Raw genomic sequence first — 18,213 nt, 5'->3', positions numbered from 1 at the left:
TTTATTATTTTAACTTAATACACTGCTATATCTTTAAATATAAAAGGTATTAATAGCAACTAAACTACCAAAAGCGTGTGCGCTTATCTCCGTTCAGCAACTTTCGACAATATAATATTAGTGTTTAATCTTGAAGTGTCAAAGCTACACGGGATACGACAAGAAGAATGCACGCCCGCTCAATGCCGCGTGTGTATAAAGGTCACTGGGTTTTGTGTGTGTGTGCGCTGATGTCGTTCTTAAGACCTGTTCACAGATGTTGAGCAAGCTCGGTCGAGTACTTGAAAGTATCAACTCTGATTTGGTATGGCCCGTTTACACACTTAAATTAAAAAAAAAATATTTGAATGTGTCGTGTGTTATTTCTATATAATATTTTTTGTGAACATATCGTTGTTTTAATAAATTTCTTGAAATATGTGATCAATTTGTTGGTAAAGTAAATAAATCAGTGAAAAAGAAGAAGAAACAAGGAAAAAACTTCGATGACATTTATACTTTTATCTATTTTTGGTTGTAGGTCGAACGTATTATTTTTCAATGTCTGTTTCGGCCCGTTTATAACCGAACCCTCTTTTAACGTGTCTTTAAATAGTTTCTCAACCGCTGTTTTTCAGATATTTCCATTCTTGTACGTTTGGACTGGCGAGATTCCACAAACTTCGATGTCTCGAGGTGTCGAGTTGATGTCTCTCGGACGGGTCTACTCTACTCGTTCTTGTGTCCGCGTTAGCCTAGAAAGCGATCTGTTACTAACTCACCTTGCTACTCACCCTGGACTGCTGTGAAACAAGCTTTAACCCTTCATCGCTCTTGTGTACGTTTGAAATATGGTTTACTAACGGTTTATCGAGCTTCGAAATGGGAAAATATTATAGGTTTTTCTTTATATCTGGAATTTTTTATTTTCCATTACCTTGACTTCATATCCCACAGGTTTTCATCGAGATTAATAAAAATGTAACCAGCAAAAAAAATACAAAAGTATTTTCTGTTAAGACCATGCCTAACAACCAAGCACGAGGGATACGTGTTAAAGGGAATTTTTTTTAAACGGTTTTGGCAATCTGGCATAATGTAAAAAAAAATGTTTTGTCCTTTGAAACAAAACATCTGACATCATTGAACTATGTTTCAAATTTCGTTTTTCATTCTAGCAGTAACCAGAATGTTTAACGTTCGTTAATATTAATTAAAACATTTTACTATGGAACTCGTAATTTTGTGTACGCCTACAATGTATTTCAAATTTTAGCTCAAAATCTATGCAGATATTTGGAGGATATAAATTTTTAAAACATTGTCTTAAAGCTTTCTGTAACATAAATGTACGGGGGCAAGTAATTTCATTAACTCATTTAAATATATCTATAGCTCTGTACTTTGATTTATTTAGTTTGTATTTAATAAGCCCTTTTTTATTTTAGAATATAAAATTTCCTGAATAAAATTAACAACTATTAAAAAACTTCAAAGAAAAATAATATTTACTTGGATCTGATTGTATGATTATAAAAAATAAAGAAAAAAATTTGTTTTTGAATGAGAGGTTCAGTAGGATAATTTACGCAATTTGTTTTCAGTTATAATATCAAAATTTATAAAATGGTGGTTCTTTTTTATACTTTTCATGTATAAAATACCATGTTCATACTACTAGAAATTTGCAATTTTTCATATCGGAATTGATAATTATAAATAAATTTTCACGTGACCGAATACATGAAAGCGCTTTTAAACAAACGGAATATAACTTGTACAAAAATAAATGTATAAATAAAAGGTGAGTGAGAAAGTTGTAGTGAGTGACTCCACCAAAGAAGAGTTTAACAAAATCTACTACGATGGCAAATAAATTTACGACAGTCTACAGATCACTATAAATACATACGTACATTCGGTAAAGAAATATATTAAATATCTCTGTAAATTAATTTGAATTTGAATTACCCATGTTAAACTACGGTTTTTAAAAATTATTATTTTTTGAATTATTAATATTACTTGTTTAGAAACTTAAGCACGTCCCGTGCCCTAATTAACAAGAGCGATTGTTTATTTTTGATCGAAAACGATACGCATGTTTTTCAGTTTACCCTTACGATGGGTAAATCCATTTTTATAATGATACGATGCAGCCTAAAAAACAATATATGGACAAATATATGGACCTTCCCTTTAGTACGCAACTGTGTCTCAATATCTTAATGTAATTTTTGATGAGAAAGCACAGTTATGTCATAAAGTTTCTTCAACCAAATCAACCTTGCAAAAAAAACTAAACATTTTAGATGCATTTACTTATTTCGTGGTACGATGGAGCTTTTGGACGAGGGAAAATATTCGCATGGTTTTGAAATGAAATCGTGCCTCGGCCGCCGCTGGATGGAGCCGGCGAGTGAGGTTGGACCGCGCCGACCACGCAAGGGCTGATGAGGTTCGCGTGCTGCCCCCGTCAGCGCAAAACGCAAAATCGCGGCGGCGGCGTCGGGTGTAAATTTAATGGCCCGTGCGATCCGTCTCGCTCCACGACCCGCGTGCCTCTTCCGAACCACCTCCCCCTCTCCCCCCACACTGCAACAACTCTTCCCCCTAAAAACCACCCCGCTCTCACTTTCCCACCCCGAGAACCGACCGTGGGCGCAAAGGGCGGGAGGGGAGAGAGGTGGCCATTATTTTCGGTCGGATCAACTTCCTAATTAATGTTTTCCCGGCAAATTGAAAGGATCAGTTTCCGCTGTGCAGAGTTTTTTTTTACTTTTAATATCATCCTCCCCCCACCACCTTTTTTTTTCCAACATACCCGACCCCTTAATGGTACCGCATCTGCGGGTTACGAGGTCACTTCTGCGAATGGGAACTCAAGTTTTTTTTACAAGTATATATATAGTGTCGCCTCGCTTGGTTCACTGATGCGGCCAGACACAGCGAGACTTATAACCAGGGCCCGCGCTCCACTACCGGGGGCTTTTCACGCCGAATGGCGTACATGAGACCGCGACGAGAGGAGAAAATAATGAACAGGGAAATAATAGCAGGAAAATTTATGTGAGAGTCCTCGTAGACCGCGACTGCCTAACGCGTCTCTCCCACGTGGTGAAAGTCGCTGTATCGATCCCAAAAACACGACTTGAATCTAATTTCTAGTAGTGCCGAGTGTACCGAGCGGCTCGGAGCCCAGACTAATCTTGGAAGTCCTGTCGTCCTAAGTCTTGAGCCTCTGTGCATGATCACCTGACGCTGAACCATATAGAACCAACAAAAAAAGTAATCTATTTTAGCTTATGCCACACATCGGCGTAAGTTTTTGTATGGCGCAGAAACATCTACACAGAGTGAGGCTGAGTTCGGCCAACAAAATTCTGGGAAATTCATACCGACCAAAAAAAGTTGAAAGCATAAACACGACTTGCTGTCTAAAGTGCTTTGCAAGAAGGCTGGTGTAAGTCTTTGAAGTTGGAGCTTAACAACATTCTCATTGTAAATATAATAGAGATAGTACTTATCTGAGATACAACACTGATAATCTGCATTATGTTTAATTTAATGAAGTTCTACAAACCAACGAAAATTTTGTCGCTGTAGTAAAATCATTTCATTGAAATAATTCGTGGTAACACCTTTAAACACTGGCAAACACTGGCTGAACCATACGAGATAGATCAAAATAATGTACTACAGTATTGCACACTTAAAAAAGATCTACAAAAAAACGCGATGGTATTTGTGTATCTCTTAGGGATAACCCACAATAACCATTTTTTTCCTTTACTTTTTACGAGAAATAATGGCTTATTTACGAAGTGATTTTAAGCAAAACTGCATTAATCCTTATCCAATTAAGTACCTTAAATACATTAAGCATTTAATATAGATCAATATGGCTCTTTATAGCATGTAATTAAAATGAATATTTTCGAAGATATTACAGATATAAAATGCAGGGACATAGCGGTTGCGGCGGTACCGGCCGGGCAGCCGGCGGCGCGTGCCTATATTGCAATGACCATTAATAAATCGTAGGGTCAAACTTTCAAAGTTGCAGGCTTAGATTTGAGCGTTGAGTGTTTTTCACATGGCTAATTATATGTTGCTCTTTCAAGAGTAACCACTGAAGAAAACATGATTGTATTGTCCAATGACAAAAAAGCTGTGAACGTTGTAGTATATTCTGTAGTATATTTAGTATCAGCATTGCACCCGTGCGAAGTCGGGGCGGGTCGCTAGTAAACAAATAATCTGGGAAACACAACGACAGTACAGCGCACAGACGACGCCAAGCTATGTAACTGAAATATATTACGGAGTTTCGTCACTCAGTTCATCCGTGCTGTAATATTTTTCTGACACAATTCGTTCTATGGAAATCTGTGTGCTATCTAGTTATTTACATTTTAAATCAGCTGATTATGACTTGTTCTACAATTAATAGTAATGGGACAAAGCCCCCCCCCCCCCCCTTTCCTAATTCAAATCTCAAATTGTAATCCCAAAGAGTACCTCGATTATACCCTTCAAATCCGAATCAAGGTCTCAAGGGTCAAAAATAAAATAAAATACCAGAAATTAAAAAAATATTTACTATGGTGTTAAAACATTCAACCCTTAAAAAGTTTGTTTCACAAACAAAGTTTCCAGAATAAGGACATATGGTAATTTTATTTATGTATTACCTGATAAAGTACAATATCTTGGGAAATAGTAAAATAATAGGGATGCAGAAAAATTAATTAACCTTGTAAACTTCAGAGATTATTAGTTTTTTTTTACTTTATATTTTATTTTATTTCTTGTAATATTTTTTTTGAATATTTTTCCTCGAGTATAGAATAATTAATTATTTGATGGTATTTGAGGTTTTGATTGGCCCACCCCAAATAACTATCTTTACTATCTATTCTTAAAAAAAATTCATGGAATACATGTTTATTTAATACACTTCTTTGAACATACGCCATTGCAGTTTTGCACTGTTTTTTTATATAAAAAATCCAAGAAAGCAATAAAATGAACTCTGGACAACACAGCAAACAGATGGACCAAAAGATTAAACAAAATAGGTATTAAGAACAACACAACGATGACAGCACACACGAACACAGTGGGCTAACAACGAGAAAAAATGTTTCAACAAGAACAGTAAAAACAGACAGAAAACGAATCTTGACAACATTGAAATCGTCGTGTTCGTAAGTTTGCTGTAATTTATAGGTTTTATTTTGTTTGTCACTGTTCTTGTTGAAATTGTCTCGTCGTTGTAAGCTTACTGTGTTCGCCTGTGCTGACATCGTTGTGTTGTCCATAGGTAATACTTGTTTAGTTTCATCGTTGGGTCTATCAGTTCGCTGTGTGATCCAAGGTTTATTATTTTGCATTCTTGAATATTTTTTTCCAAGACAAACCGTGTACAACTTAAATGGAGTTTGAACAAATAATTTATCAAATCAGAATTCCCCAAATCACGAATCATTTAAAGGACATACTTGCTGGAGGATCGTAAGGTTTGATGCAAATGAAAATCAGTGGCGACCCTAAAATTTGCGGGGCCCTGGGCCATTTAATTTTTGTGGAACCCTCATATCTTACCAGAAGGGGCTTCACCGAGGGTTTGGGAGGGTTGAAGGAATAGCCCCCAGAGAAAAAGGACTTTCGGGGGCTCCATTCTGGAAAAATTAGAAAATTAAACTCTTGTAATTTTTTTTAATCAAGCTGGAACTTCAATTTCAACCATGGTTTCGCTAGTTTATCTTAAGAAATATAAATATTCTTCCCTGATAAATTATACTCGAGTTAGTTTTTTTAAAAATCGTATCGATCAAACTCTCTTTAAATCGCGTCTTTAAATAATGCAAGAGAAACTTCGGATTTTTTTTATGAAACCCAATTTAAATCGATAGGTATTGGCCAGCACTTTAGATAACATGCTAGTTACAATCTAATTGTTCCTTGGCTCGTTCGTCTCCATTATTTTTCACCGGAAACTCGACAAACAAAGGGGTTCGGGTCGGGGCGCCGGGCAGTTGTCCTGCTTGCCCTTCCCCGGGGCCGCCCCTGGTGAAAGGCCTCCCACGGGAGAGAAATTCTAATTGCCTGGAGTAAAACATAGTTTTCTGAAGTAGTATTGGGTCCATCCGCTAGATAGTAGCTTTCATTATATTTTTACGTCCTATGTGGGGAGAACTACTGGGTTCGTAAGTGATGGTCTAATTAAACTTTTATTATAATTTTCATAAATATTATTATTGTCATGACTAATAAACAGTTGTACTTATAAATGTCTGCTCACCAATCACTCGCAATTAAAAATGTTTATTCGCAAGTCACTCAATGTCTGTCAAGTCCACAGTTCGCACTCCTCACTGGAGCTAGGCTCAACAGTGGTTCACCCCTTACCTCACGCCTGTCCACACACGCAGTCTAGCGCCACTCGGTCGCACTCTCTCAATCCCGTTGCCCACGTCACGCCACTCTCGAGGGGGTCTCTCACCCTCTTCACCAAAGTCGCACTTCCCTTCACTCGCGGAACTCTCCGAACTCTCGGAACTCACTTGGAACTCGTCAAAGGGACTCCCGCGGAGGCCGGCATCGCTGCTTAAATACCTGTGGCACCCTTCTCGAATCGACGACGAGAGCGGCTTTCACGTGTCGCGTCATTCCAGGCCGATCCGACGCCCGAAACATCGAGAATGGAAACGCCTATTCACGCCACTTCACGCGGCGGCATTTGTAAGCTGGGAATTCCCAGGCCGCTTAAGGTGATCATAGCCCGAGGTGGGACTATGCGCGAGGAGTGGTAGTGTAAACACTTGTAATCCGGCGAGGCACGCCGTGACGTCAGTGGCCGTGCGTGGCCGCCAGCCCGCCCCGAACCTGGCGCGCTTCCGCGGTCTCGTCTCTTGCATTCGTAACAATATGTAACTAGCATGGCTATATTTATTGTGAGAAGTTGTGTGTACTCTATTATCAGGCAAACAAACATGTGAAAATATAATTCACTATATATTTTTTTTATATATATTTTGTGGTGTGGCATACTGTGAAGTTTTATTACAAAAAATACAGCATTCAGAGTATCCATATTTTTTTCTGTTAACAATCAATTAGTAGAGACCTGCAAAATTCGCAGATTCATTGACCTCTAGGATAGACTCCACAGTCCTTTAAATAGTCGCGGAAATGACACCTGTTCATTGGCTACTGAAGCGTGAGACGTCTCAACTAGGCTGTCCGTAATTCGGCACTTTCTTGGTTTAGTGTTTCCCATTGGCTCACAGTTCCCCGGATAAAAATGTGGGCCAATCGCAGAAGCGGTACGAAGGTATAGTTGTTTTGATGCTAGCCTATCGCGAAATGAATCCGCAAATTTTGCATGTCTCTATCAATTAGTCGTCAAGCAGTTAAATTAAGATGATGAACCAAATTCTACATGTGAACAACCCTCCCCCTCTAGCATAGGCGTACCCAGGATTTTTTTTCGGTGGAGGGGGGGTGGTTGAGGGAGGGGGCTTCTGAGTTTTAAGAAAAACTCTATAAACACCAAAAAAATTGTTTATAATAAACTTTTTTAAGCTTACAAACTTTTTACAGAAGAATTCTTCTATTTTTTTTTTTTTTTTTTTGGCAAATTCAGTAACCACATTCTCCGGGTCGATGTGGATGTTGTAGAGGACATTCAGGAGATATGGTGTTCCGCAGATAGTATTTTAATCTTCTTAAGCAAGAAAATGTCCTCTCCGGAGTTGCAGTTGAGACGGGAAGGGTCGCCAAGACTTTTCGGAGGGGGGGGGGGGGGTGTTTGAACCCCCAACCCCCTCCCCTCCCCGTGGGTACGCCTATGCCCTCTAGTAGTTATGTTCGCGCGGAACGCGGTCGCCAGTGTGTGCAGTGCGAGTACAATAGCTCGCTGTCCCGCAGGCTCGGCGCCGCGCTCGTGGTGCCTGGCGTGCGCGCTGCTGCTGCTGCTCGCGCTGGCCGGCCTCGGCGTGGTGGTGCCGCTCGCCGCCAGAATGCGCCAGGAGCCGCGCGCCGCCGACCAGCTGGCCGCCGTGCGGCGCATGCTCGCCGCGGTGCCGCTCGTCGACGGGTGAGCGCTGCGTTGCCACACTTCCTCCGCTTCCCGCACACTCTGTCCAACTGTTCAGAAAATATAAATTCCCACAGAAAAATTGAATTTCATTTTTGGAATCCTGAAACTTTTCCAAGCATATTCATAATAAATCTATAATATAGTAGAGAAACATGATAATTTTAGAGGTTTCTAATGCGATGTCGTAAATAAATACATTTTTTTTTGCGCTTACATTGCAAACACTGGCTGAAGCCTACGAGATAGCTCAAAATAATGTACTACATCATTGTACACCTTAAAAAGATCTACAAAAAATTCCGCGATGGTATGTGTGTATCTCTTAGGGATAACAATTTTTTATCCTTTACTTTTTACGAGAAATAATGGCTTATTTACGAAGTGATTTTAAGCAATACCGCATTAATCCTTATCAAATTAAGTACCTTAAATACATTGAGCATTTAATATAGATCAATATGGCTCTTTACAGCATGTAATTTAAAGCCAGGAAAATAAAATTACCTGATTTATTTTGTGGTAAGTTAAAATTAAAATTATTTTACTTATATTGTGCTTCTACCATTGGTTCAATGTTATACATATTGAGGACCGTGGGCTTATTAGAGACCCTCAGTCATAGATGTATCGAATCACACGCTATCCAGTCAGCAGCCAATGAACAGGTGGCATTTTGTCCGGGTCTTGAATATACATTCTGGAGGTCATTGAACCCGCGAATTTTTCCGATTTCTTTAGCACTAGAGTCAAAATTTGAATTAAAAAATATATTTTTAAATTTCTTTTATAACATACTCTATGGATTTAAATTTTTCAATGTTAAGAATTTTAACGTTTTTAAAAAAAAAACATTGAATATTGTGTTCGTTAGTTTCGTGATTTCAAATAGAAAAAAATTGAGACTTAGTATGTAATGATCGTGACGTTGAACGTTATGTTGGACTGGTTTGCGTGACAACTGACATTTTAAAGTTTTTCCAAAAAGTACCAATGATCTACGTATCATTCTGCTCCTGTGGTTCTGTCGATAGTGTTTGTAAAAAAATTAACGTGGTAACAAGTGTACGTAAATAACAATCATATAATCATATTAAGTGACAAATTGATAGTGCCACGTTTAAAATGTCACCAATTTGATACAAGGTAAGTTCATAGTTACGCATACTATTAAGTAATTTAATTAATTTTGTTTCTTCGTTCCACGAAAACCGATATTCTCAGCGAAAAGTGTTCATACAACAAAACCAGTCATGGAAACTAAGGGAGTAATGCGCCATGCCCTACAGTAAAGAACTGCCCCAGCATATGCTTGGATTGATGACGGTAAATTATGAAAGATCTAAAACAGAAATTTGAAATGGATTTTGAACCTAGGACCTGCTGAACACAATCAAATTTCACTGATCTGCAGTTATCTAAACTGTTTTACACCCGCAGCAAACTATCAAACCTTGGCGCTGAATATATGCAGAGTTTAATGTCGTAAACAGATAGAGCGTTCGCTGTCTAAAGTGAAGTTACTTCCCCCCTTCTCTAAACCCACTTTTTCTGTTGTTCAGTAATAATAATGGCGTTGATTTATATCAACGGTCCCTGCCTGTTTTTCTTTATGATCGTCATTGACTGTCTTTGTAAATGTATTACACTATAACGAGTTATGAAATATGTCCACGGCTACGATCAATGATGATGTTACTGCATTCAGGACCAGCTGATGCAGATGCAAATGAACGGTCGCTATATGGGTAGGTAAAGTTCACTTATATTCCCTTTAATGTCTTCTGGCTCTGCTAAAATCGCATATAAACATAGCCAATATTTCAACCGTGTATTTCTCTCGTATATTTATGTTATTTTCAGGCAATGTTCCAATATTTTCTTGACATTTTGTAATTTGCCGTTTGCGTTTTGCATTGTGTGAGCTTCCAATTAGTTTAAAAATATGCATTGTCATTTATTTGTGTAATATTTTTCTGTATTCATAAATTACCGTGTTCGTTCCATAGGAGTATAAACCAATAGTTATAAAATAAACTAAAGCCTTTTTTTTCTTTTCGCTGCTTTATATTGATTAAGAGTAAACGGATATCAATAATGATTAATTCTCAGAAATTTTAAAATTCTATTAAAAATTTATAAAGTTTATCCAACTGATGTTATTGAAGCCTCTTTTTAAAATAGGTTTTATGATTACAGTACAAAATTATGTTTTTATAATTTTTTTTTAAATTTTTAAGTCACAACTTGAACCGTATTAATCTTACAGGGCAGCAATGTGGTGAATTATTTTTTGTATTATAGAATGTTTGAAAATATTAAACTCAAAACGAAAACCAGAAAAATAAAGAAAAAATAATAATTTTCGTTTAAATTGAGTCACGTCACTATTTCGCATACAAAAAGTTGTGTCAATTGATTACAGTGAATTTATTTGTGAGGATTCAAACATTTCGTGGATTCATTAATCATGAATTATAACTGGAAATATTTTGGTTTTTTATTAACGCCTTCAATTGAGCCCCGATGTTTTGACAAGCCCTTAAATAGTCAAAACCAATAAAACATAGCAACAAAACGCTCAAATCACATTAAGCCCATTAAAGAAATAAATGTCTTCTTAAGTCAGCGGCCTATGAGAAAAGGATTTTGTTTCGAGAAATTCCTACAATGTCTAGTATAGTTTCCATATTTTTTTAAAAAACCAGTGAAATGTCCGGTTATGTAGTAACTTTGTAAATATCATCTCAAGTAATGTTTGACAACCTTGCTTAGCTCCACAGTCTCTACACACTATACAGATTATAAACTTTTTTTGGTTGATGCTTTAAAGTGCCTGTGCCATTTACGTCTTTCGCTAGTTGACATGGGATTCACACAACTTTCTGGCTAACGGTTTACAGTTGAAACGCAAATATGTTTGCAGAGAAACCAGCTGAGAAAATATTACGTGAAGTTGCAAAGTAAACTTCATAGGTGGGATTGAAATAGTTTTCGTACATTGGGTTTGAAAGGTTTGACTTTGAAATAAATTTCTGAGCTCCGTCTATCATTTTAGTTTAATAAATGTTGTTGGCTTATTTTAAATAGATTCTACGATGATTTTAATAGTGACGTAATAAATGTAGAGAAAATTTCTGGAAAAATTTTAAATGGAGTTCATAGATATTTCGGAATAGTTTTCTTAGGTAAGTTAATAGCAAGGACATCGAGTTTAATGTTTTAAAATATTTCCTAAGACTTGAAACTATTGTGTGTTCCAATAAAAAGTACATCAATGTAACATATTCAATGCGACATACATAGCTGAAGTATTCTGAGTTTCAATTATGTATATGAAAAGAGCTCTAGAAAAAAAATAAAAGAGGAACATACCATCTTCAAATACTGGAGGACATAACACGCGCTGAACATTCTGACCGCTCTAACGGTAATCCTGTACTCCCCAGCCCTTTTACCATTTTAACCCGTTCCATCCCCTCCTGTGCTCGAGTGAAGAGCATCCCACCCCAGCCATTTTAAATACTGGCTCATCAGCACCATTTTCAAGATGGGCCGGGGGATGGAAGGGGAGAAGGGGTTCTTAACTGAGAACAAAACTGGCATATGTGCTTCCGCTGGGCTCTTTCTGCCAGTACGCGTTACAGACTGGGATCGATGGGCCCAAAATAGAACAGAACAGTTGGAAAAATTACTCACCTCTTTCTTAAAATAGAAAAATTTTCAAAGGATAGATATTTGAAAAAAATTAAGATAGGTATTTTTTACTCTTCAATTTAAATTTATTCATACCAACGAGCTTCGATACATTCACACAAAAAAAATTTCTGTACTCTTACAAAATTTTCATTTGGGAACTAGTTTCCAAGACACTTTTTCCAATACTTCAAGAAGAAGATTGTAGCTTTTTACAGCATTATTTGCATAAATGAAATACTTTTTTTAATAATTAGTATTTCTTACAATAATTGGTGCATAATTATATATTTTAATTGAGGTATAATCCTAGCTGTATCCATCCATGTTGTATCACGCTTATTATGTGCGCAGTTAATATTGGAAAGCTATTCAGGGATCGGTTAGGCCTCTTTCACACGGAGAGCCGTGCGGCTCGCACTCGCGAGCGGGAGCGAGGCGCGCGAGACTGAAATGCATAGAGTGCAACTGGAGCTTTCACACGGGGACTGCGGGCCTTCAGGGCGCGCGAGCGAGGGCCGGCAAGGCTCGTGCATCTCGAGCCGGATTCGCGCATCGCGAGCCGTGCGCTGTGGCCGGGGGTCGCGCTTCATCCTCGAAATGCAAAGGGAGGAGTGGGGGCATTCACACGAAGGGCGACAATAGCTCTCGCTCCTCAGTCTCTCGCTTTCAAGATGGATGTTGATGTCGAGTTCTTAATTAATTCAGTGCGTATCCGGCCCACCCTTTGGGACAAAAGTACCGAGTTATACAAGGACCGGAATGAAGTGGCTAGAAATTGGAGGGAAGTGTGTGAAGAAATCAACGGTGAATTTGAAACATTGTCCGGGCCTGAGAAAAAGAAATACGGTAAGGTGAAAGTAAAACACATATTAATTGAAATTGTATTTACGTATTTATGTATATACGTATATTTTAGTATACACATATTTATAAAATAATTTTGAGTCTGAATGCACGGCAGTGTACCAGCCAAGTAAAATAAGTACTCAAATATGAAGCTACATCAATTTTTGTGTTTCTTTTTATTTAATGAACTGTTTGTTTCTGTTCATTTTACATATCTTGTTACTGGGCAGGTAGGCCTACCTACAAATAAAATAAAAAAATAATAAAAACGCGGCGCTGCAAAGTACCACAGAAATTATTTCTGACATTGTTGCATTACAGTGTTAAATTAATATGCAATGTTACAGCAACAACAAGTAACTTAAAACAATTACAGAAGACATGTTTGACATTGTTGCATTACATAATTAAATTGCATTCATCTGCCATGGTACCGCACCAACAGGTGACATGAAATAATTGCAGAACGCATTTCTGACATTGTTGGCGGACAAAGTTCCTCGCACTCCTTGTTGCTGTTGTACATCCTCCAGTCCTGTAATTGTCATAGTGTCTTCGAATGCAAAACCATCTCTGTCACGAACGAAATTATGGAGTACAATACAACATTTAACAATGTCTACAGCGAAATCTGGCTGCACATTGATTGCCCGATGAAGGATTCGCCATTTGTTTGATAAAATTCCAAATCCGCATTCTGCAAAACGTCTTGCCCTACTTAAACGGTAGTTGAATACTCTCTTTTCAACTGAAAGATGTCGTCCTCCAAAGGGTCTCAACAAGTTTCTGTGCAACCCGAAAGCTTCATCAGCGATGAAAACATGAGGTAGTTGAAGTCCCATTGCACCAGGAAGACATTTATCGGTCGGAAGTTCAAGAGTTCCATTTTCGATTGAACTCCAAAGTCTCTAACGTTGAAAAACCGAAGAGTCGCAATCCTTTCCGTAGCTGCCAATATCCACGTACACAAAGCGGTACTCAGAATCCACTATGGCCATGAGAACCACAGAAAAATATTCCTTGTAATTGTAGTACATGGATCCACTTTTGAAAGGGCATACCAAACGTATATGTTTCCCATCAACAGCACCAAGGCAATGTGGGAAGTTAGCTTTTTTTTCAAAACCTGCTGCAATGCTTTCCCGCTGTTCTTTTGTCGGGACTGGGAGCACTTCCGCTTTCATTGTTGACCAAATGGCTTCGCAAACGCTTCTCACAATCATGGATGCAGTTGATATTCCGATTCTGAACATGTAATGTAGCTCGGTGAATGTGCAACCACTTGCAAGGTACCTGAAAACATGGGCGTAGATCCCGGGGGGGCCAGGGGGGCCCGGGCCCCCCCTGGAATTAATGGGCCCCTCCTTGGGGGGGCCCACTTCGTGATTTTAAAGTTAATGGTGTACACAGCATATATATATATATCAGATTATTATTTACAACGACGACAGACACTTTGACATGCTTTATATTCCTACCTTTGAGTTCCGTAGTTATTTTCCCCTACCCCTTCTGCGAAAGCCATGGTATGGAGTTTTCCAGTGAGAACTTTGAAACCCTTAATTCCTAGAAACCGTTCATTCCAAAGGACGAAGCTAGGGTAGGGTTCCGTTAGCATTTCCTCCCCATTGATACCCACACTACCTTGTCCTCTGAAACGACAGTATTATAGGTTTCAGGTAGTCTGTTTTTAAAGTGGTTTTGCTCTCGTGTGCGCCAGTCTTCTGCTTTCTTGGCAAACATCAACATGGATAATTTCGTGACGCGGAAGAAACGGAAAACAGAATCTGATTCTCACCTGGTAAGCTTGATTGTTTTATAAGTAGTGACTATTATTTAGGTAATATATTTTATTTAAGTGATTATGTAACTTTTTTTTTTTCAGTAAATAAACAACTTAATACTTTAACAGTAATTATAGCAGAATTTAGTTTATTTATGAACTGAAACTTATATACCATGACTGGAATTTTTTTTAGCTCATCTCCATTCTGTAAGGCTAGCTGCTCTGTACGTTACATCTGAATATACAGGGAATACTTTTTTTCCTCGTCAATATGGAATTTAAAATCACTCCCCTTTTATTATCAAACGATAATTTTCACAATTCATGGCCGATAATCACTTTATAACATTTGTTATTTGATAACTGCAACACTGCACGAGTAAACAAAAGTAAGATTGAGAAAGAAGTATTTAAACGTTACACATTCGTATTTAAGTTAATAAGGAAGCAAACGCGTCTCTTTAATAACTAATCAAGCGGTATATTTTAACTAAATAATATTCACTGCCAAAATACTAATTATACTAAAAATAAGCCGAGAAATGTATGTGGTTCAATTAGCTGTAGGATAAATTTCATAGTTCTATCTACGAGATTTTTCATTTGTGTCATTAAGTTTTTTTTTTCTTTTTTACCTGGTTGATGCCTTTACTAAATAAAAGAGTCTTTAAGGGTTTTAATATGATTCGATCGTTCATTTGATGTTGATACGTTTATTAGCTTTGGAGCTTTGGGTTTTTAGGGCGCATCAAAAACTGTGAACAAAGAATTTCACGAACAGCATTTGAATCGCAGTAATTATGTGATGTGGCATAAAAAACCCTGACAAAGTGCGAGTCGAACTCGCGCACGAAGGGTTCCGTACCATTATCTATAAAAACGGCAAAAAAAATCATGTCTCTTAAATATTTATTTTATTCTGTTTTAGAATTTCTTGTTATAGCGGCAACAGAAATACATCATTTGTGAAATTTTATTCTGTTTTCACGTTTGTTGTATGGAAGCCCCCTTAAAAATTTGTTTTATTTTAATTTAATCATTTATTTTATAGTGAATATATAACTAAATATTCTGTGAATATTTCAAGCGTCTACCTGTTGCCGTTTTCAATATCAAGCAAAAACGAACAAAAAAATCACGTTGGTTGCATGGGAGCCTCCTTAAATATTTATTTTACTATGTTTTTAGTATTTGTGTCTAACTATCACGGTTCATGAGATACAGCCTGGTGGCAGACGGACAGACAGACGGACGGACAGCGTTATATTCACGTATATTATTTTAATAGATTTTTTCATGGATATTTTATGTATTTAGGTTAGCAAATTATACAAACATGTTTGAGAGATCATTTCTTATAGTCATTAATTAATAATTACTAAAACATATGTTGCTCTGCTTTATTGTTAATATTACTTACGTAAAAATAAAGTGTATAACATACGAGCTTATCATCCAGAGAAGACTTGTTTCGGTTGACCTCTAGCGCAAAATTCTTAAACCACAGAATTCACGGGCCCCCCCTGGAAATCCTACATATTTGCGCCCATGCCTGAAAAGATAGTAATAGTGCAAGATCATTTATCAGTTGATTGGTAAAAAAAACTATAGCCTATTAACACAATAAGGACGAAAATTGGCCATACGGTTATGCAAAATACGAATTCCCTATTTATCAATTGCAGTTACTATCGAGTTAGTTGTTTGACATCATTTTTATTATTTCATTCTGTAAATATAATAAACTAAAACAAGTTAACATGAAAATAAACAACAAAATTGTGAAAATACTAGTGGTAATTCACTATGTTGTCACACGAATCATTTCTTTTTTGTTGCAGAAAAGGACTTAACGACTAAATGGAAAACTATCAGAGATGGATACAGAAAAGCACTCGACAGAGCAAAAAATGCGAGGAAATCAGGAGCCCCCGCTTCAAAAATCAAGAAGTATGTTTACCACGACCAAATGGATTTCTTAAGGAAAGTTTTTGAACGGAGGGTGACTGAAGATTCTCTTGCCAGTGACAACAGTGACCCAGGAAGTTGCCTCGGAAGTGTAGAAGGTGAAGCTGAGGATCAACAACAGTTTACCGTAGGTGCGGTACCCTCGAATCCGGAAAGCCGTACCCAACAAAGGGAGGTTCTTTCAACAAACAAGAAGGGACGAAAAGAAACACCCAGAAGCCACCCTGACGAATTTGAGCAGAAAATGCTGCATTTACTCGAAACCCCAAACAGACACATTTGTTTCATGCAAGGACTAGTGCCAACACTGGAAACCTTCACTGATGATGAGGTACTCGAATTCCAAGCTGGTGCACTGAATTTGATTCAGAAAATAAAATCTGCAAGGAATAATCCACCTCACTCCGCTGTTACATTTGTTATCGATCCAAACCAGACAAATCAACCTTTTGCATGGGGACAACCAAGCACTCCTCAGCAATCCAATCATAGTTGCTACAACTACTCGCATATAATGCCCACCTCATGTGTGCCCTCTCCCAGCCCAAGCAATACCACAACCACGTCTCCAACACAGACTCCATTTCCACAGGATATGGGACGATAGTGCAATTGTCTTGTTTCAATTAGTATGTGTTTGCCTACCTAATTATTCTTTCATTGTCTATATTCTTTTTTCAATACCTTAAATTTTTCTATTTTTTAATTATTATTTTTAGAAATAACTTTTGTATTACTTATATACAAACTTTGAGGTTTCAGTGTGCATTATTTAAGCTTAATATATATATTGCTAAATTTATTCGCAATAAAGAATGCTGCAAATTAAAGAACATATGAGTTTATTATAATCATTCTCTCTCAAGATTTTTTAGTTCAATTAAATTGAATTTTAGTTTGTGTAGGAGTTGGTGGCCATGGTTTACATAAATTTTCTGTTTAGACAGTGCGATTTACTTACCTTAATGTTGCAGCCAGCCTCAGTTCAGGCTGAATGCAGTTCCTTATGTTAGTATTTTCGAGCTGGATACTATTCTTGATCTTCCCAAGGAGCTCATCAAATTAGGCCAATGACATTCGAAAGTAGTTGTAAAACTTGTTGCCATCTCGTCGAAGTTCTTGATAAAGCGTGGCAAAAACACCTGTTTCATCGCGCCTTTGATTAATAGGATGTACCCAATACGTTTTGGTACATCGGCGTTTTTGTGGTCGAAGACGTCGCCTACGGTAAAGAAGATACATGGCCACGCCACGTGTACGAGCCAAAAAGGCTCTCCGTGTGAAAGAGTGGAAGGTACGAGCGGAAAAAGCTCCCGCTCGCGAGTGCGAGCCGCACGGCTCTCCGTGTGAAAGAGCCCTTAGGGTAATAATCCGAAACCAGTATTACTGCGAAATATATTATGTTGCGATTGTGTTATTTTAATATAAATGTACAAATTTTTTTTCAAATATCTGTAAATTAACATGAATGTGTCTGTGTCATTCACAAAAGAATAAATAATAGTGGTGGGTTTGAATCCAAAGTAAGTCATGGTTACCATTTATATCAGCAGATTATTTATTCACTAAACCTCTCTCATTCAAGCAGGAATTTAAAAAATCGCAAAAGGAAAAGAGCAAAGACATTTTTAAAGTAAATACTCGAATAAAAGTGTGAAGCCATGTTTTTTTATAAAAACTCGTTTTTGATGCAAAATAAGTCTAAGCTTCACTGGTCCTCAGTTACCTGTCCGGAAAATCAATGTCTGTGCAGCTTTTGAATTTTCTTATTCTGGGAAGAAGAAATGCTTTAGCGTTATTTTTTAAATAATTTAATTTAACCTAATCAAAC

At 37.5% G+C, this 18,213-nt stretch overlaps 1 protein-coding gene across 1 annotated transcript in view; it reads left to right on the top strand.

Moving 5' to 3' along the window:
- Positions 1–7,850: 7,850 nt before the first annotated feature.
- Positions 7,851–18,213, top strand: part of LOC134528038 (dipeptidase 1-like) — a 318,410-nt gene continuing 308,047 nt past the window's right edge. Inside the window, exon 1 of the mRNA XM_063361232.1 lies at positions 7,851–8,083. Within this exon, the coding sequence (XP_063217302.1) occupies positions 7,851–8,083 (233 nt within the window). The remainder of the gene's footprint in view (positions 8,084–18,213) is intronic.

The sequence above is a fragment of the Bacillus rossius genome, chromosome 1 (genome assembly GCF_032445375.1).
Source record: "Bacillus rossius redtenbacheri isolate Brsri chromosome 1, Brsri_v3, whole genome shotgun sequence".
NCBI classification, from domain to species: Eukaryota; Metazoa; Arthropoda; class Insecta; order Phasmatodea; family Bacillidae; genus Bacillus; species Bacillus rossius.
The sequence above is the reverse complement of the archived record's forward strand: the minus strand, read 5'-3'. Positions and strand labels throughout refer to the sequence as shown.